The 21,078-nt window shown below is 37.3% G+C and overlaps 4 protein-coding genes and 1 long non-coding RNA gene across 7 annotated transcripts; 3 read left to right on the plus strand and 2 right to left on the minus strand.

Moving 5' to 3' along the window:
- Window positions 1-30: 30 nt before the first annotated feature.
- On the minus strand, window positions 31-5,769 carry LOC117626478 (phosphatase IMPL1, chloroplastic). 3 transcript variants are annotated; one of them, XM_034358191.1, is made up of 10 exons: window positions 5,228-5,769; window positions 4,640-4,707; window positions 4,265-4,398; window positions 3,302-3,390; window positions 2,588-2,645; window positions 2,446-2,498; window positions 1,829-1,927; window positions 1,567-1,680; window positions 832-933; window positions 31-395 (listed from the first exon to the last, which is right to left on the minus strand). In XM_034358191.1, exons 1-10 carry the CDS (start codon window positions 5,531-5,533, stop codon window positions 297-299), a joined length of 1,122 nt encoding a protein of 373 aa, XP_034214082.1. In that variant the 5' UTR covers window positions 5,534-5,769; the 3' UTR covers window positions 31-296. The 3 variants fall into 3 exon arrangements, with proteins under 3 accessions (XP_034214082.1, XP_034214083.1, XP_034214084.1); XM_034358192.1 differs by lacking the exon at window positions 1,829-1,927 and having other exon boundaries at window positions 57-395; window positions 5,228-5,694; XM_034358193.1 differs by lacking the exons at window positions 1,567-1,680; window positions 1,829-1,927 and having other exon boundaries at window positions 57-395; window positions 5,228-5,694.
- Window positions 5,770-11,602: 5,833 nt separating this feature from the next.
- Window positions 11,603-12,462, plus strand: LOC117626565 (cysteine-rich and transmembrane domain-containing protein WIH2-like). Its single transcript, XM_034358302.1, has 3 exons — window positions 11,603-11,750; window positions 11,891-12,155; window positions 12,270-12,462. The coding sequence occupies exons 1-3, from the start codon at window positions 11,714-11,716 to the stop codon at window positions 12,331-12,333; spliced, it is 366 nt and encodes a 121-aa protein (XP_034214193.1). The 5' UTR covers window positions 11,603-11,713; the 3' UTR covers window positions 12,334-12,462.
- Window positions 12,463-13,434: 972 nt separating this feature from the next.
- LOC117624864 (60S ribosomal protein L27-3) lies at window positions 13,435-14,048 on the plus strand. Its single transcript, XM_034356354.1, has one exon. The coding sequence runs from the start codon at window positions 13,535-13,537 to the stop codon at window positions 13,940-13,942; it is 408 nt and encodes a 135-aa protein (XP_034212245.1). The 5' UTR covers window positions 13,435-13,534; the 3' UTR covers window positions 13,943-14,048.
- Window positions 14,049-14,369: 321 nt separating this feature from the next.
- LOC117626113 lies at window positions 14,370-15,294 on the plus strand. Its single transcript, XR_004585499.1, has 3 exons — window positions 14,370-14,645; window positions 14,772-14,880; window positions 14,992-15,294. It is a non-coding gene; the product is annotated as an uncharacterized LOC117626113 (long non-coding RNA).
- A 664-nt stretch (window positions 15,295-15,958) lies between these two features.
- On the minus strand, window positions 15,959-20,717 carry LOC117625704 (lecithin-cholesterol acyltransferase-like 4). Its single transcript, XM_034357237.1, has 11 exons — window positions 20,308-20,717; window positions 19,579-19,670; window positions 18,950-19,068; window positions 18,645-18,780; window positions 18,420-18,471; window positions 17,662-17,762; window positions 17,381-17,563; window positions 17,139-17,296; window positions 16,918-16,972; window positions 16,785-16,838; window positions 15,959-16,667 (listed from the first exon to the last, which is right to left on the minus strand). The coding sequence occupies exons 1-11, from the start codon at window positions 20,546-20,548 to the stop codon at window positions 16,260-16,262; spliced, it is 1,599 nt and encodes a 532-aa protein (XP_034213128.1). The 5' UTR covers window positions 20,549-20,717; the 3' UTR covers window positions 15,959-16,259.
- Window positions 20,718-21,078: the final 361 nt, after the last annotated feature.

Below are 21,078 nucleotides of genomic sequence, written 5' to 3' on the forward strand. Positions count from 1 at the left end.
GCAGCTCAGTAAAGTAATTCCACACAGAGGTTCAATTCTTGAGGAGAGAGCAAATTATCATTAACCATGTTTAGCTCAGATTTAGAACAATCCAAACTCTTTCCATTTGCCTATAGCAACAACATAGGAAAACATACTGTGCATGTGTAAATTATATGTAATTCACAGTGAATGTCGCCAATGTAACATTAAGAGACCACCTTTCAGTGGAAGTCATTGTTCACAGCACGATTGGCAAAAATACAAAGAACAAAAATAACTGTCAGGTGTATCAAATGTAGTAATTTTCAGGTGCATCAAATGTCCGTTGTGTAATCGTCAGGCTTGTACCACAATGAGAAAACGATTCCTTTGCTCTTCAATTTCTCAGTTGCAGGTGCAATCCTCTCCAAAAGCTGCATTCACAGAAATATAATTATGTACAATCACTTCCTTAAAACCAATAGTACATTTAATCTTCTAAGTCGTTTTACTGCAAACAAAAGCACTATTGAAGAGCTTTGTTACAGTAACCATCTGCCCTACCCACCCACCCATCCGTTCACTCCGACTCCATCCCAACCCGACATTGAAAAAGAAAAAAGGGAAAAGGGAAAAGAAAACACGCCACTTCATAAGTAGCATCAGAAAGTTGGGCAAAAGGAATTGGTCCTTGACTCTTCACAAATTACTATATAACTAGTAAACAGGATTGGTGGTCCGCCTAATGAAACAGCTTTTAAAATTTATGATCATGCATTCTACAAATGACTGAAAGGTTGTAAATCAAATTAATTCTACACATAAGGTTTCCATAAACAGATTGTTGATAAAGCAGAAGATAAGACTAACCTTGCCATGCAGCACACCATTGGATACCAAAACAGATCTATCAAATACACAAAAGTTTCCGCCATCCATGCGAGTAACCTGTCCTCCAGCTTCTTCAACTATCTGCTCAAAATTGCAATAAGAATTTCTATGAAGAATTGAAATGGCACATCTGGAGCACCAAGATTTCTGCTGAGGGAAAGGAAAACTTAGTCTTCATGCATCAGTTTAAATATCTTGACACATAAGATTGTCCTAAGCTACAGTTCCAAATACTTACCATAATCTTCAAACACTTGCCATGAAAATGTAAACGAATATGTCGAAGTACAGAAAGCCTACTAATCTGATACATTCTAGAACTGAAGGTATGCTCTGAGGTTTCGCAACTCTTTCTAAATATAAATGGGAAAAGGAGGAATGTCACTTCATAATTAGAATGCAAAAACAACAATTACTCCTAGCGAAACAATGTCTGGAACCAATTGATTCGTAGAAGTATGAAGCCCTCCTGCCAGTGATGCAGGAGAATCCAAGGCTTTTAAGACCAAGTGGGCCTACTTAGCTTTTGGGCCAGCCCACTGCTACAAGTTCAGAAGGCAATTTTTGTGCATGAACGCTTATGATATGATCAATAGGAATGTAGAAGAGAAACATGGGATACGACTTCTAAATAGATATTCATTTCACCAATTACGGATTAAAATAATGCCACAATCGTTAGCAAATGCATTTGTGAGACAAACAAAACATTACCAAGACACCAGCTGCCATATCCCATGGCTTTAGTCGATATTCCCAGTATGCTTCTACAACCCCAAGAGCTACATGGCACATGTCTACTGCAGCGGCACCGAGCCTTCTAACACCCTAACATTACAATATGGGGATAGAAACAAGGAAAGGGGGAAAAAAAAGTTGAACTTAGACATGAAGAGACAGATTGAGAGAAAACTAGGAAAAAGAATTATTCCTGAAGTTCATAACAAAATAGCTTATTCAAAAGAAAAGTTAATACTCTGCTGATGTCAGTAAACTCCTTAAATAACTCTATGTTGGTGGTCCATGCGTCATCATGTTCATAACCAAATCCGGTAACAAGAAGAGATCGCTCAACCTGAAATATGGAAGAGTGGGAGCCTCAATAAAATATAAAAGGGTTTCACTTTCAGAGTATGCCTAACACATGAGATAGGTCATCTTCCTCACTCAGGCATGCATCACCATGCCTAATTCGAGCCTAAAATACAATCGAAATTTGGTTATGTAGAATCAAGTTTCTGAAGACATGTTAAGTCTTGTGAACATGTAGGAGACATTTTCCCAAGGGCACCTAGTAAGAGTCACCTTTCTGATTAGCGTAACAAACTAGACATGATAATATCTACTATAAATCTTGAGGAGTATTACAGTGCTGTAATATATTTCAGTGATAAATATAAATAGGATCCAGCCTCTCTGAGTGATTTTGGCTAACAAGTTAAGTTTTGTATTTTCTCTCTTTGGAGTTATCACAACAAACGATAATCAAGATACCACTGCAAATATTCTAGCATCACATAGGATCAGACACAGCCATCGACCAAAAGAAATATGATTCGGTGTAGCAGCAAATTTCAAATCTTTTAGACTAACCTCATCTGTTTGACTCACGTGAATGTTTTGACCATTACAAAATGCTCCGCCACCTAACATAGCATGAATTATCAATCAAAGCTTCAGAATATGATTAACTTAGAAAATCAAATAAATAAAGATATAGGCCAAATTTTCATACCAGCACTAGCAGAAAATATGCGGGTATTCCAACACATAGGGCCCCCAACAAACTCTACCTGAAAATATAAATGAAAAAACCAGCGTGATGTTTCCCCATTAAGTCAATAATATATGTTGCAATACAAAATAATAATTGGCCGACATCCTAACAGTTCGATTTTTTTAAGAATAATGCTAAATCAAAATAACTTATCTTGGTAATAGAGTAGGAGATACCGAGTTCAAATGGTTGTGATTACAACCTTGCATTATAAGCCGAACTCCACAAGTTGGGCTCTAATATGAGGCCCGTATGTGAAGGGAGTATTAGAATATAAAATAATCTTTGGTCCACATCTTAACGACTTAAGGTTTCGAAAATGATGGTAAACCAACAGAACTTAACAATATAAGTACTATAGACAAAGTCCACACTCAACTTCTAAAAACTAGCTGATACTGCACCCCTCAATACATCTTCAAAAAAGAATAGCACTTTAATGCATTTACATATTTTCATTTCTCTTTGATGATCACCAAGATATTTTTATTTGCATTATTCACACATCTTGTTCATTAATAAGCTTGAAAGAACTAGAGGTGCATCATAACCATGCATCATGCACTAACAATCTCAGGACCAGTGATTGTGATGATTTTCATAGGCATCTTAACAAAACAAGCAATCATGCAAATAACATGTCAAATACAATCTACTTTATGTGATTAGTACCACAGCGGCAGCAGCAGGTTTTCCTCGAAATAGAACTCCCACAGAAACTGCAAAGCTAGGATAACCATGTGCAAAATTTGTTGTTCCATCTACGAAGATATCAGAGGTTAGATAACACAAAACTAAGAATTATCATGTTAGTCCTATAGAAGGTATCTGGAAACAAATATCTCTGGAAGATTGCCCACTAGCTACAAGTTTCCACCCTAAATAGGTCTCTCTAAATTTGTGCTAGTCATTGGAAAGTCCATCTCTAAATTTTCATATATAAACGTAGGTTTCTGGCTATCTAAATAAACTTAAGATTTACTGCTAGATATAATTATGGAAAAAGTAAAAAAGTGAAAAGTTATGAGGCAAGATTTATGAAGTCTTAAACAATTTTTCATGTGATCTACTGTAAGTTCCAAAACATCAATAGTACAAAATGATGTCAACATAATGGCCTTTTAAACAACCCTAAACTCAACAAGCATACCTAAACTGAACCTTAGATTCAGCAAACATGGAAAATCATGGCATTCTATCTTCTGCAATATTTTTTACTATGACAGGCCAAGGATTAGACTACTCCCATGAGCTACCAGACACATCTCCCTGTTTTTACAGGATAAAGAACACTTCCACATCTCTTTTTTTCCTTTTATTTTCTTATTTTTTTGCTAACTAATCCTCCAAAACATTCACAGGTCACCAATATCAGAATAAATAGATATATTATCTATGGAATCCATTTGTCTAGGCTTTATGAAATTAACTATCACAAGGAGTAGAAGCTGTATCAACCATTTCTATCAAGATAAACCATTATGCTGATAAATTTGTAAGTTGTATGCCAAAATGAATACTTAAGCAGTTGGATACATATATGTAAATATCAAAACATACAGTTCTCAAGCCCCAGAAGATTTTTTTGCATAGTAAATAGAAACATGCAGAATCTATATCTTAAAAGATACGAACCTAATGGATCAATGCACCACAGATAATCAGATGAACTATCTCCAATAATTCCACCCTCCTCTCCAAGAATAAGGTGATCTTTGAAGTTCTTTCTCACAACTTCTAAAATTGTTGCTTCACTCTTTTTATCTGTGCTGCAAATAGTTTCTAAATCATACGAAAATTCTTGCTAGGGTATTATATATTTAAGAATGAACAGAATCCATGATAAGTGAATCTTTCTTCATCATGAGGAATCATGCTTGTCGATAAAAGGTTCAACCTCTACATAAAGTGTTAAACCTCTACTCTATTCTAGGAAGTGTTAACACTACACGTCAGTTGAAGCATTAAAACATACACCACTAGTGAAAGCATGTTGATTTAAATTCTTACTCAGTGACCAAGTCTGTCAGCCCTTTATAGGTAATATTCCGAGGCTTATTAACAGCATCCATCACAACCTGAAAAGAGAAGCATAAACATAAGCTATAACTTATAAGAATAGATGATTTGAAAAAGTTCATCATAACTGAATAATGGACGAAAGGGTGGGACAGAGGGATACAATGCGATGATTCTACATTCTTTCATAGCAACAATACAGTATTATCTTACACCACACACGAAATGCTCTCCTTTTTCTATATCCTTTATAGTGGAAGTCTTTTTTACCATGTGTAGTTGCTAATTTCTATGACATTTGACAAGAAAAATTAACATTTCATCACAACTAACACTCTCAAAGTAAACAAAAGCATTGAAACGAGTATCCCTACCACAATTAAGATACAAAAAGGGATTAAAAACATTTAGTAGCATACCCAACAAACTAAAAACTTGGATATTTTAGATGCTTGGCGTACTTTGGGGAAGAACTAAATGCAAATGCCATCTGGGGGTTATTCTTTAGATTAAAGAATTTATATAATTCATGGACATTCAGACAAACACAGCGCACGCAGACAGAGCTAGAGAGCAAACCTCAGCACCAGTCTTTGCAGCCTTCTCAACCACTTCAATGAGCTGACTAATTGGTATTGGCCCAGTTGATTTGGCGCCTACTTTCACATACAGCTTCTGATTTGGAATTTCAGATAACACAGCTTTTGTGCAGAGAGTTCTCGTGGGTTTGGCAAATGAAAGTCCAAATCTTTGAAACCCATGTTTTAATTGTTCCCTCGAGTTCAGTGAAAGTGACTGGTTTGGTTGATTGGGCGGTAAAATTGATCTTGGTATTTGAGAAAATCTCACAGGAAGGTTTGGGGAGAATACCAGAGACCTGCCCATTTGAATTGAATCGACTCAATGAAGATTAAGGTGTTCCAAGTTTTTCTCCGTATCTTAAAAGCGTGTTTTCGATGGACATGTGAGGCTCGTTTTAGGAAGAAGATAAAAGAGTAGCTTCACTGGGACTGGGGGGGTGAGCACAGCGCCACAAAACTTGCTTTGGTTTTTTATTTTTGTCAATTTTAACGTTATGGTAACATAATTAAAAGTCAAGCAAAAAATAGTGTTTTCCAAATTAAAGACCTATATATGCTTTTCTTTTTGTAGATAATCATTTGTTTTTCATTTTTCATTTTTTTAATTGAAAATTGAAAAGTAGTTTGTTAACTAACATTATTTTTCAGTTCTTCAAAAAATGTTAAACTAATTTCAATAATTTCGAAGACCTTCAGAAATCAATTTCATATTTTAATTTTCTTTTTTTTTTTTCTCTCTCTCTCTCTTGCTCGGCTTTTTCAGGGATCCTAAGCTTTTACATTTAGTATTTACGCATTTAAAAGAATCTTAACCATTTGATTAATCTAATGGAGATTAAGTTGATAGGACCTGCCCCGGAATTCCCGAAAATCGGAGCGAATCCCGTCTCGTTACCGACATCTCCCCGATGCCGGGCCCACTTACTAAGAATCGAAACTTTCTATCAAAAATTTTGGCAGAGTCTCCCCTGTAAATTGAACATTTCCCCCAAAATTTAACCTGCTCAAAATTCACAGTTTAAGGTATCCAACCAGCAGCATGCTTTAAAGCAAATAAACAGTTTACAGCAAAGGCCTCCGGCCTCAAAGATCAACCCTAGCAAGGGCGATAACAGAGCATATCTAAGGAATTTAAATACAACAAAAACGAAGTTCAAGGGAAACAGAATGAAGAAATCCTACGATGGCTCAAGGCTCGTGAGCACACGATCCGGCTCAACTCCGGAACTCAGTCAACTACTGGCTGGGGGCGCAAAATAGAAAAATGTGATTAGACAAAAATAAAGTTCAGTTCAGTATAAACCAACATAATATAACCCCACTGTTTAATAAACCAAGCAAGAAATCCGAATGTATCCCAAATCATCAAAATCAAATAAATATTTACATAAGTCAAAACCAAACCAAAGCCGGATGCCAAGTCCGAAATCCAATAGAACACTAAACAAACCCACCAATTAAATATTATAAGTCTCAAACCAAACTCTCGAAAGCGTACCCATTGGCACGACCGGCAAGGAAGTATCCTCACCGAAAAACAAGAATGAATGAATAGTTATATACATATGTAAATATATATATAATATAAGAGATATATATACATATATAATAATAATATAAATATGACCAACACCTAGTTGTACCGGGGAAACAATCCAACGGGGGATTGTTTGACTAGTCACCATGGCAGAGTCCCCATGAAGAGTCCTCAATTCACCATGTAACTAGGGAACGAGCCGTCCAACCGGGGGACTAACTCTCAGCCAGCACGTACAGTCGATACCCTCAAAACTTGTACGTCTGTGACCAGTCCTACGCGCGCAGACTACCCAATCAAGGGTCTACAGCAACATCCCGTCAAGGATGCTCCGGGTTCCGACAATTCCAAGTATCTCAAGTGTCCGTATCCAAGTTCCAAATCAGGGGAGGTACATAGGGTAGTGCTTATAGCACTCCAAACTGACATTCTATACTCAACACTTTCCAAAATCTCATCTCAACAACCCAAGTACCCCACACATAGCCAAACATATATATAAATTCTCAAAATCCATATACATACTCAAGATACTCAAATATGTCAAAACCCAAATATATTACCAATACTTTATGAAAATAAAGAATTTAACTATTAAATATAACATGCATTTCAATGACTATTTAAATCATATGCATAAAATTCTCATTATAAACCATGCTTATCAGTTGAAAACAAAGTCCACTCACAAGTAATCCCACACTGCCTGACCCTGAAAGGGTCCCGCCAGCTGCGAATGCGTGGTCGGAGTACCTATTTCAGAATACAAATACGGGATTAATATAAAGGGTTTCGAACGAGAACTTGAATTAAAAATCCTAATTTCCCGGGTTTCTAGCGAGTGAGGAACGGAACAATCTGGAAGTTCCTAAGAGTTCCACAAGGTTTAAGACACAAGTCCCGTAAGTTTGGTCCAAAAAGGATGGTTAAATTGCTCACGATCGAACGGTTATCGAAAAATCTTCAACCTTTAAATTATTGAATCGGAACATCCGGGCTCCGATTCATGATCCGTGAAATCCTACTCGTTCCTAGAAAGTCTAGAGTAACATATATTGGAATGGAGTCGATCCAACGGTCGGAACCTATCGAACCCGGATAACGCACAAAATGAGAAAATCCGTTCGATAGTCATACGATGTCCGAATTGAGATCCATAAAATTCTACGCACTCGTGACAACCAGGAGATCGCATTGGGACAATAATGTACGTTTGCTACAGTGCCCACACGCCTCCACAAGCGCTGGCAGCGCGTGGGTGTCCAAAGCGATAACCCTTCGTCGGAAAAACTCAACACCTCGGCTCAAGACTCCTATCCTAGGTACAACACCCTATTTGGAGTCACTTTTGTTCTTGGGCCTACCCCAAAAGTGGCCGAAGGTGGCCGGAATCGGAAACCCAAAATCAGCCAAAACCTAAGTTGAAAATCAGTTGACCTACGCTCAAAGTTAACGAAATCCTACCCAACCATCAGCTAGAGCATGGAAAATAGGTAGAAAACCATACCTTACTCATCAAATTTGGTGGAGTAACAAGAGAGAACGAGAGGCCGAAAGTTGGGTAAAAATCTGTCAAAACCACTACGTTTCGTGGCTGTTTTCGGCTACCACGACGGCGGATCGAGGTGGTGGTGGGGTGGAACGGAAAGTAGAAAGTGTGGTGGTTCCAACGGAACCGGTGCCACCCCAAGTGGCGGCTTGTGGTGGCGATGGCGAAGGCGAGATGTTGCTGCCGTCGCAAGGGAGGGGGGTTTTCTGGTTCGCAGGAGAGAGAGAGAGAGAGAGAGAGAGAGAGAGAGGGAGAGAGAGAGAGAGAGATATATATATATATATATATATATATATATTTGGTTTTAAAAAAACGAACTTCAAAATATTTACGATTTTGCCATTGTTAAAGTTTTTATCGTAACTTCTTCGTTACAACTCCGAATCGAGCCCACTATGTATCTACGGACTCAACTCAATACGATCTACCCAAAAATACCAGCCACTGCCCCAAACTCTGTCCGGGTAATAAAATGACCAAAATATCCCTACCCCAAGGGTAAATCCGTAAATTCGAAAATTAATTAACTTGAGAAATTTAATTTAGGAATTTAGTTTAGAGTCGGGGTGTTACATAAGTATTGCACCTCAACGTTGTTATATGTTATTAAAAACTCACTCGTTACACCGAATCACTTATTCTTCTCTTCTATGGTCTTTCTTTCCCATTCACTCTTATAATTATATCATTTTCATTACTATCCAAACCCGTAAATTGATCTATTCATCCATATATATTATGAACCATTTTTTGGTCGAACCACAATTAGACTAATTGCATATCGACCAACAAACCATACAAGCATGGAAATATTTTTCAGATTCTCAAGAAGGGGGAAAGATACATGCTTCTCTCATGCACATCCTTCTCTCTTTGACTTGCAGGACTATGGAAAGAAATACAAGGAAAAGCTCAAAGCTTGCTATTAAAATATTGAAAATTATTGAACTGCAATAAACTTTTAGGCTTGATATAAAGTAATTAACCTTTTTTGGCTCTTGCTTTCTCTAAAAAAAACCTTTTTGGCTCTTGTATTATCAATATCATTATTACTATTTACTAAAAACAAATAATAATTATTTATTGCCGTTTTGGTGCCACTTTGTTCTTTGATACAGTGCAAATTGCGAGTTTAAATATAATATAACTATTCTGAGGTGGAATAATTAATCTTCATTAGATTAATTAAATGATTAAGATTCTTTTAAATGCGTATAATGCATGGATGCTAAATGTTGAGAGTCGGAATTTAATACTCAACGACAATCTGTTTTTGGAGTTTAAAAGTAAACCCACCTTCCAATATAATGGGCCACAAGGATTTCAGCCCAATATAATGGGCCACAAGGATTTCGGCCCAATATGAAAGCCACACAGCAGTTCCTTCCATTTTTAACTTTAACCTCTCTAATATTTTTACTTGCTGTATTGTCTACTTTTTCTTTTTTCTCTTTGCTTCTTATTGCTTTGTCCTTAATTTACTAAATGTTAAGTAGCAATAATCAATGGTCTTTTGTTTTACCAAAAATTATCAATGGTCCTTTTTTTTTTTAAAAAAAAAAAAAATGGCACATGAGGAAAAAATCACAAACAAAACTTACATAGCACGAACTAAATGGGGCCTAGAGACCCCAATCAGATCATCAACCAAAGCCTCTCCAGCCCAAAGAGGCACCGAGTCAAACCAACAAATACCTATGTCCAGATTATAGCTTCCATTAGCAAGACAGTCTGCCAAGCAATTCCACCCGATAGACATGTTGAAGATCACAAACACTGATCTAATTCTTAAAATTCTAGCAACTATATAACAAACTAGCAAGGGGATGACCCCCAATAATATCAGGATTTTTCATGAGATGCAGAACAAGTACTGAATCCATTTCAATCACAGGATTAGCGATCCCTCGAGCCACAACAATCTGCAAACCAAAAAACAACCCCCATAATTCAGCTTCCAAAATCTGTCATATCCCCAAGTTAACAGAAAATCCACCAACCCAATCTCTCAAGGAAACGAATTACACCCCCAGCACCAATAGCCCCAAAACAAGGCTTACAAGTACCATCCACATTTAATTTAAAAGCTCCAATCCTAGGATGCACCCAAGCAAGCTCAAGCTGCATTTTAATAAATTTAGGATTTACATAATTGATGAAACAAAGCCACGCCTTCACAACAGACTTGAATAATCTTCATAGGACAATTAGGCAATCCTCAAGCTAAGCAAAAATATTCTGATTCCTCCACTTCCAGATAAACTAGCAAGTAAAAATAAACATAGTGTGCCAAAGGATTCCTTCCCCCCCAAAAGTTGCCTTAGAACATAGATTACCCATGAGCCAATACTTGACTTCAGCATTAGATAGAGCAGAAACTTTGCTTGGCAAGCAAACAACCCTCCAAACCTCTTTACCTCTGGGACAATCTCTCAAAAGATGCACAACAGATTCAGAAAATCAATTGCAAAAATTGCAAGACGGGTCATTAGTTAACTGCCTTCTTGCCCGTTGTTCATTTGTCAAAATTCTCCCTTGCAAGACTAACCAGAAGAAAATTTTAATAATCAATAGTCTTTGAATCTAGCAAATAATCGTGCAATTCAAATGGATAAGTGGTGATCCGAACTCAACAATTCTCATTACTTTGGTTCCAAATGACTTTATGTTGGTCTCACCATAATGCAAGGCATTCTTTTTGCGTATATGACTAGATGAGTGACGTGATTCATTCACCGTATCAAAAAACTTCTCTTAGAAGAGCGTAACTCTTTTCAAAATAATTCACCGTAACTAAATAGTTTAAGTCATTATTATTATTTTTTTAAAGTTAGTTCCTTGTGTGATTTATAAATCGAATTGTATTCAAAACAAGATGTTATAATCATATTAAGATATTTCTTAGCTCGGAATATTATTGAGGACTCAAAAGCCCAAGAGAGACTCTCGTTCAAACTAACAGATGTTTTTGCAAAGCATCCATCTAGAAGCAAATTAAGTAGCAAACACACAGTCCTTTCTCCCAACCTTCCTTCCTTCCTCAGGTCAGGTCCATCCTTGAAATGAAGCACACAACAGAAGCTTCTTCTTATTTGACTTTGAAAGCATCAAAACCAACTACAAAATACCCAACAAAAACGAAGCCTCTGCCACGCGTCGAGACATGATATTTAATTGAAAATGCATGTGTGCACTTAATTGGCGGCGATAAATAATTCATATTACTCATACAAAGGCAACAAACAAACAACTGATCTCTCATATTGACTTGTTTGGGCTTGGGGGCCGCCAAGTACGAAATATCTATAAGACTAATGTAGCAAGAAAAAAAAAAACACCAATAAATTCTCTAAGCTCTCCTCCTATCTTCATCTCCTACAATATCAATCCTGCTCATCATGAGTCATTACCACCATCATCATCACCAGGCTCCAGGTAAATTACCATATTTAATGTCTGTTTATGTGATTTCATTGGTTAATTAATCCCATTTAATATGTAACTTGGATGTTTACATTTAGCTACTTTACTTTGTCCATGATCAAATATCAACATTTGTGATCAACAAATTGCAGAGGTATATCCACCACCACCCACCTCTTACCCTCCACCGCCTGCCGGCACATATCAAGGGTATCCGCCTCCTCAACCCTATCCAGCGCCACCACCCGTAGTTCACGGATACAATCAAGGTGGTCCATATGTTGTTGCACCACCAGTTGCTTACCCCATGAAACATGATGGTCCTGGATACCCCCAGCAACCACCTCCCTACCCCCAGCAGCAACAGCAGCCAACAAAGTCTCATCATAGTAGGGGTGCTGGATTTTGGACAGGATGGTAAATGAACATTCTGAACTCCCCTTCAATTACTTTTTCCAAAATAAAATCAACTAATTTCTTATCATGTTTATACTTAATTAATTCCATGTTGGTTTCTTTGTATATCGACAGTTGTTCTGCCATGTTCTGTTGCTGCCTCTGCGACTTGTGCTGCTTGCCCTGCTCAATCTTTTAATCTTTTCAAGTGTTGTAACTTCATAATCTTCCCTTTTTCTGTCCACTATGTTTACTTCCATACAGTGAGATTGATTCTCTTTTGTGTAAAGTTTTGCAATAATACATGCAAATTTGCTACATGCATATGTTACTAGGTGTCCTAATTATAAAATTATTATACTCAATTTATGTCTAATCTTCACTAGCTTATATATATGACACTATGTCCCATGTTATAAATGCTGCATTGCAATGCAACAAACATACTACGAGAAACTTTAATTAGCTTGAAGAGACTTTTCCACCAGCTTAATTATAAATTAAGGCCTTCATGGCAAACCATCTTTGACTAATCTCCCTATTAAAGAACATTAAACTCATGAAGCCTTGTTTGGCGGGCTAGCTTGGACATGATTATTCTAATTAAATCAAATTAGTGATTTAGCCGATATTTGGTGCACCAATAGTCACTAGTCGAGGCATGGGGTCACAAGGAAACAAGGCTCAAAGCCAAGTCCTACTCTAATCAGTCTTTTCCAACACTTAAAACCCACTATGTTTTGATAAGTTGAACTGAATTGAAATATTTCAATTAAAATGGATAAGAATTTTGGCGTTGTTTGGTGTACTGGAATTGAACTTATTAAATTGAACAACACTCTAACATATTATGTCTTACAAATCTCACCTAGAAGAGTGAGACTCATAAAATTTACCTTCGACTCAATTCCAATTCCAATCCAAGACTAGCCACCAAATGAGTTGAGGACATACTATTTAGGTCCGCAAATACGTCCACTTTCTATATTGTTAAAGCATTTAATATATCTTCCTGAATTTTCATAAAGCCTTAATCATAGGAATATTATATCTATATATGATAAAAACATAGAGCAATGAAGCAATATGGGAAAATTAAATCAAAGCTGAAAAGATAAATCACTTGGGCCAAGTATGTATGTAGATTCGATAGTCTTGGACTCTTGGTTTGTTGGTTTGTTGGTTTGTCTACTATTTAGGCCAGGCCTGGCCTGGTTTGCTCTAGTGGGCTTTTTTGTAATTTCTCATCTTTAATTGCCCATTTGTGAAACCAACACCCTCTAACAACCAAAAGTATATAAAGTAAAAACCCCTTCGCTAAACCGCTTCCTCTTCCCGCAGCCTCCGAGTTTGCTTAGGGTTTTCAACATTTTCTCGGAAAAACCAAAGAGGAACCGAAAATGGTGAAATTTCTCAAGGCAAACAAAGCGGTGGTGCTCCTGCAGGGACGATACGCTGGCAGGAAAGCCGTGATCGTGAAATCCTTCGAGGAAGGGACACGTGACAGGCCGTACGGGCACTGTTTGGTTGCGGGGATAGCCAAGTACCCGAGCAAGGTGATCAGAAAGGACTCGGCGAAGAAGACGGCGAAGAAGTCCCGGGTCAAGGCCTTCGTGAAGCTCGTGAACTACCAGCACGTGATGCCGACGCGCTACAACCTGGACGTCGACCTGAAGGAGGTGCTCACGGTGGACGCGTTGCAGACACGCGACAAGAAGGTAGCGGCGAAGAAGGAGATCAAGGCCCGGTTGGAGGACCGGTTCAAGAGTGGCAAGAACCGGTGGTTCTTTACCAAGCTTAGGTTCTGAGTCGTTTGGCTCCCTCTCTATGTTTTTCCAATTTTGGTTGTTATGTGATACTAGCATATAATTTTGAGGATTATTATTGCAAGTTTTGTTTTAAATTTGTGCTTAATTTTCTGTTCATTTTTCCCAAGAATTATATTTGAAAATCACTATGAACTAACTAACTGTCAATTAGATTAGATATATCAATGGTCTTTAAATCTAGCAAATAATAGTTTAAGTAATTTTAAAAAAAAATGCAAACATAAAATATGTGTTAACAATATTAAGATATTTCTTAGCTTCTTCTTCTTTGACTTTGAAAGCATCATTAACCAATCAACTTCCCACAAAATATCCAATGCCACGTGTACTATATTGACGCGTCCCTTTGGTTTTGGCGGCTGCCAGCCAAGTACGACTGTCTAGCCAGAAAACCAAGATATTTGCTTAAGCTCTCCTCCAATCAATTTTTATCCCCCAGACTGGTTCCATATGGTTATCTCCTACTTTTGACACAAAAGCCGCAAGCTAGTGCGTTGCCTTATTACACTGAAGGGGAGTGTCTTTCAAAACTACCTGCTGCAACTGTCCAGCAAGCATCTGGATATCAAAAACAATCTAAGCTCTCCTCCTATCTTCATCTCCTACACTATCAATCTTTAGCGTATATTATATAGACTGCTCATCATGAGTCACGACCACCACAATAATCACCAGGCTCCAGGTAAATTACCAAATTGCTTATACTATCTTCATCTCCTACACTATCAATCTTTAGCATATATATATATATATATATATATATATATATATAGTTTGTTTACTTTGTTCATGATCAAATATCAACCAGTTGCTTACCCCATGAAACATGATGGTCCTGAATGCCCCCAACAACCACCTCCCTGCCCCGAGCCTGCAGAGTCTCATCATCGAAAGGGTGCTGGATTTTGCACAGGATGGTAATTGAACATTCTCAACCCCCTTAAATTACATTTTTCTCAAGTAAAATAAAGGGCTAATATGTTATCATGTTTATACGTAATTCCATATTGGTTTCTTTGTATCGACAGTTGTTTTGCCATGTGTAGCTGCTTTTGCGACTTGTGTTGCATGCAGTGGCAGACCTATTAAGGAGAAAGGAAGTTCAGCTGCACCTCCGTCTTTGAAAAATCACCTAGAGAGGTCGGAGTTTGCCCCTTTTGTGGTGCTCACCCTAAACCCTAAACCATCCCTTCCTCTCACCTCATGTCATCATGAGCAATAGTACTCGTTCATAATCATGTCATCATATAATTTTGAGGAGGATTATTATTGCAAGTTTTGTTTTTAATTTGTGCTTAATTTTGTGTTCATTTTGCCAAGAGTTATATTTACTATGAACTATCAGTCGATTGTTACATTGCATGATTTTGATGTCCGTTTATAAGTAGTTTAGATATATCAACTATGACATAATGTGCCTAAAACATTGGTAGTAAAACTCAACTGGGACAGTTAAGTTATATACAAGGCCAAAAAGGCGCCTTTTTGCATATCCAAACCTTGGAGTTGGAATGCAGCCCTATTTTCATTTTAAGCTCCTGTTTACAAGCTGCTATTCACACATGCGGAGGAGGATTGGAGAACATGATCTCTTAAACGGAGCACATGGCACGGCACCGGTGGACCACCGGTATAAGACCTTCTATACCCCATATGTAACATTGTCGAGATAATGGATTAAAACTAGCTAACAATTCATGAAAAACGAAGACACCCTAAATATGAACCTCGTCGCCAAAATAGATAAAAACTAGCTATAAAAAAAATCATGTGATAACTCAACATCAAGATTAGCCTAAAAGAAAATTGCAAAAGTTTCTGTGTGGGATATTGCATATAGCTTCAAAGAAGCTTGCAAAAATTTCCGTATGATCTGCCTGGTTGTAGACGCCACGAAAAAGTGGTGGGGGCTAAGGTGATCCAGGCTCGATTGGAGTACCGGTAAGAACTCTAATTTTAGATCATGATGAACCCCGCTTGTAATGTTTATATTCATAAGTACACAAAATACTTTTATTTTTTTTCCAAGCATTCATAAAATACAAGCCACGAGTTTACGATATCTTCTTTAGCATTGGCAACACTTCAACAACCAATTGTATCATCACCAACGGGTTCACGATCTTTTTATTTATACAAGACCACCTGCATATCCAACCTTGGAGAATGCAGATCTGTTTTCATGACAAGCTCCTATTTACAAGTTACTAACACGGGGATTTGGGCACATGAATGGCTATATACAGATGAGCATTGTCTTTCACGAAATACCACTGATGATGCATCTGACTTATATTCAGGCATCGACCGACACGCTTAGAGCATTAAGTTCGACATGCTGCTTCCCCTCATTCTGAGGGTGAACAGTAACAGTTGCACAGGCCTCAGCTCCCCCATCAGAAACAGAGATGGACCTTACCATTGGCCTTTCATCAGCAGCTACTTTATCGTCGTGATCATGGTCTTGGTCTTGGGAGATGATTTCCCACTCCTCTTTTAGAGATGTTACTTCCAAACCTTTATCCTTGTGCTTCTCCATTTCGAAAGCAGTGGGTAGAATGACATAATCGTTTAGAGGGTTGTAGAAAGGGTCATGGTCTGCCTTTAACCAGCACTTGAGTATCCGGAATACATGGTGCTCGCAAAGAATTCCCCGATGCTCACCAGGGACTCCAACCCTTGCTGCAGCATTTAGCCCATCTGCCTGGAATTGGCAAACGAAAGTCGAGTAAAAAGACGGTGAAAAAAATATTCTAACTTCTCGCCAATCACTAAAGCAAATGTGAATAAGTGAAAATTATGGACAGGCAAGTCAACGAACCTTGGCTGATTCTGCTGGAACTGTCCCATCACCATCAACGCATACATATTTTGGCTGATTAAAGGCAAAAACGAGTTAGGTTTTGTAATTGATGATCAAACGAAAACACCATATCACATTCGAAGATAATAACCTGGAAATATCGTAGCTGTCGTAGATCTGTGACAGGTGTTTCCTCATTTCCATAGCTGCAGAGTAGTGAATTTGACTTAGATATTAAATTAAGGCATACTAAAAGAAATTCGTATATGGAAACATTTTATTATAACTTGAAGATTCTGATCTACAACTGTCTAAAAATAGCAGTTGCAAGTAGCAGAAAGGTTGTATCAAAAGATTCATAGGAGGTATTACCAAACACTATGAGGTGTCTCGAGATTGATCCCATATATATTGTAGAATTTAACTTGAGGAGGAACTTTAGCACGAGATATAATCTTGCGTGTTTCATTAGCCCATTTCAAGATTTCCATATTAAATGGTAGGGGAAGATCCTCACCATTATAATTGACCTGAAATTATGAAAACATGAACTTTGAGTTTAAGCAAGCCATACAAGTGCATGATAAAATAAGCCACACATATGCGGTGCTTACCGTATTACTTGATAGAGCTTCCTTGAAAATTTCTACACTCTCTGCCAGGGGGTAAGACTCAAGGATAATTTGAGAGTTCCCATCACCATCAAGTCTTTCTCTCCACATTTCTAGAAGTGGAATGTGTTCCCAGTGAAAATCAAGACAGGCCATCAACTCATATACTGATGGACATTCAATAAGCTGGAACATTAAAACAAACCCTAGTAAGAAAAAATATGGATGAAAGAAACAAATGCTTAAGGTCTAGGAAGTTAACTGCCCAAGAAATGGACTCATACCAGCTGGTGCATGCTCCATTTTGATATAAAAAAGTTCTGTTCCCACCCATCCACAAATGACATTCCATTTAAAAAGGTGGATGTGATATAACCAGGTGCACCTGCAGGACAATGAAAAGCCACAAAAATTAACTTCTGGTTAAGTTTTCCTAAATATTGGAAGCTTTAGTAATGAAACTATGACCAACAAGACAACTGAGCTTATACAGGCTATTAGAGGTCAACTTCAAATTAAACTTTAGATTCCATTTTGTTGATACTTCAAAAGACGGTTAAAATATATATACATATGGCGTCCAAAGGATGAGTTCAGCTTATGGTCCTGTGGGCAAACTTTCATATCATACAGCTAGTCATATTTTGCTAACTTTCAAAGTGACTACAATCTTGAAATATCTAAATCACCAGAAAACGTGATAGCTGCTTCTGACATCATACATATACTAGAATATTTTAATTATGAAAATGACACATCCTCATAGACACTTTCCTCTCATACTCTTTGCTACTTAATGTACTCAACAAATCAACCCTTTTCCCTTGCACTAGCATCATACACATTTAGACTCTCAGGAGGAGAAACAAGTAACAAAAACAAAATGCTCCACCAATTTCATTTTAAGAAGATAATTTTTCATGAAAATTCATTTCATCAATATGTAACTAAAATCAACAGATTGTATCAGGTTGTCAGTATTTTCAGTAAAACAGCTGGTATACTTGTCCTGGGTGATGATAAATTATACATGATCACTTACCCTGAAATGGTGCAGCAATTGCAATCCAATTCTTCACATATTTCTCAAAAACCTGTGAAACAAATGGTATTAAATTATAGGATATACCTTCTAGCACACATAAAAAGGGAAAAAAAAATTTTATTACAAAGCTATAAGCCGTTGATGCAAAACTCTGGGAAGGGGGTGAGCAGAGCAAAAGAATAAAGGAGACTTATTACTGAAGAGGCAGAGTGAATGCCTTACATCAGTATGCAAGCACATGAAACATTTCACTAGAAGGCCCCCCATAGAATGAGTTATAATGTTTATCTTTTTTCCTCCAGCAGCATTGTACACTGCCTCTAATTTTTCAGCTAGGCGGTCCAATGTCTCCTGCAACCTAAATGAAAACAAAGAAAAATCAATATTGACAACCTCAGCCATGGTGAATATCTAGTAAAGCATACAAATTAGAGAAAGGGCAAAAGGGCGAAAACCATTTATAAACTTTCAAATCAATCCATTGGACTTTTAAGTAGCATTCAAATAAAGCAAACCTAAGTAGATACCTGTTGCTTTGCCGGAAGTCATACCCAAAGCCAAAAAGTGTTTTCCCCTCTTGAAAACCCCACTTGGTAAATTCAACAATCATATCATGGAAGTAATATACGCATTCCTGTCCAATGACCTGTACAGGACAATACGTTTTCATAAATAAAATAAGAAATATTATGATTTTTCACAATATATCATGTAAATAAGTAATCCCTCATCCCAATTATAACTTTTCAAAGGGGGAAAAAAAAAAGTTATATCAGTTTGGCATCTAATGAACCATTTTCTTGTAACAAATAAATTACCTAGAAAACAGCTTACACAATTTCTAGAAACAAAAGAAATCCAGCTTTAAAGGATCCTTTGTTAGGTTATCTGAGGGATAACAGTTGTGGAAAATAATAAGGGTTCAAGATTATATTTGGGAAGAAAAGGGCCTTGATTTGCTGTCGCAAATTAAAAAAGAAAGCGAGTAAAAATCCCATTATGAAATCTCTCAACAGTGCGCCTGGACTATAAATTACAATGAAGAGAGAACAATGAAGACCAGAATAAAGTGCATGCATGAAAAAAGCCAAAGTTAGCTTCTACAAGTAATTATCCTTCTCGTCTATGTAATGTAAAGTTAGAATGCACAACATACCATGTCAGGGTCCAAGGCGTCAATTGCCTCAAGTCCATATCTACCTTCAGGGACCACTATCCTTGCTTTTGGGTCTAAAGACACCGTTTTACCTGTTTCACGAAGAAAACATTATTTTTGTTGCTTCACATCAGCATACGCACATACATATAGCATGCATCCATATCCTTCCAATCGAAAATCATTTTTCCTCTATGCATGTGAGGGAGTGCAAGGATGCAATGACTACTAACCAATGTCATAGAAATTTTTCCAAACAATTCAGGCTAGAGCTGATACATTTTCAAGCCCTCCCATCCACCCTTGCAGGAAGGGCACATGTGCCACAGATAAATTGATTTGACAGTCTGTTCAAAGTTAACCAGCAGATTGCAGGAGTTGGCTTTCAAATTTCACTTTGTTGCCCTCCTCGTGTATTTATAAATGGAAAAAGACAATAGTTTTATACCGAAAATATTTGACACCTCCCTTCATAGCAGAAAGTGGAACCAACTTCACAGATAAATTGAATTTAGGCAAGTTCATCTTCAGAAACTAAATTGAACAATGACAACTCCACCTCAGATAAGCAATGGTTCACATACAAGATCAATGACAGGCAACTTCATGCCTTTTGTAATAGCACGAATTTCTTTTTCTTTCCCTTATTTCTACTTCAATTTCTCTGCAGCCAAACATAAGCGCCTAACTTTTTTGTCCTAAAATTTCAAAATTTATCATTGATTTTACCTGTTGAAGGATCGAAACGAGACCACAGCTTGGTCCGGAACTTGTAGTCGGCTCCGAGAATTCGAACCCAAACGCGCTCCTCTGTCCCATTCTCGTCATCAACAGCGTTCAGAATCGAACCGGCGATACCCGGCACCAGCAGAACCGGGTCGAGGTTCGGGTCCACGTAAGGCTGGGGCTTTTTTATTAGCTTCAACCAGAGCTCCACCGATTGCACGATCTCCTCCAAAAGCATCGTCATTTCACTCTAATCAAAACCCTAAACAACGAATTTCAAATTGAATAGAGGTGGGATTTTGCAATTGCAGGTTTAAATTTGATCAAATTTGGGAAATTTAGGGCTGACTCGTGAAGCTAAAGGGGACAGCAAAAGGAAGCTAAACAAGCCACGAATAGTACGGAAGACGATGACAATATAGAGTCCACAGGATAGAGATATAACTCGCAAAACGACAATCCGGCTAATTAGAACCTATTCCAATAATTGGACTTGACAACTATTAAACCAAAAAAAAACCTATGGAAAAACAAAAAGATAATCATTTTAGAATAAAATTACTAATAAAATAAAAATAATTTACTAAACTTTTTCTAAGAAATTTATTTTATTTTTTCCAAAAACTTCTATGCAATTTATTTTTATTGGCTAATACCAAAATTTGAGCATTTTATTTTTTATTTTCTATAATGCCAATATTGGTGTAACGTGTAACCCTTTTTCTTACAAATTGTAACGTGTAGGCTCACTGTAGCTTAGTTTCTAATTAAAAG

This window comes from Prunus dulcis, chromosome 4 (genome assembly GCF_902201215.1).
Source record: "Prunus dulcis chromosome 4, ALMONDv2, whole genome shotgun sequence".
In the NCBI taxonomy this organism is placed as follows: Eukaryota; Viridiplantae; Streptophyta; class Magnoliopsida; order Rosales; family Rosaceae; genus Prunus; species Prunus dulcis.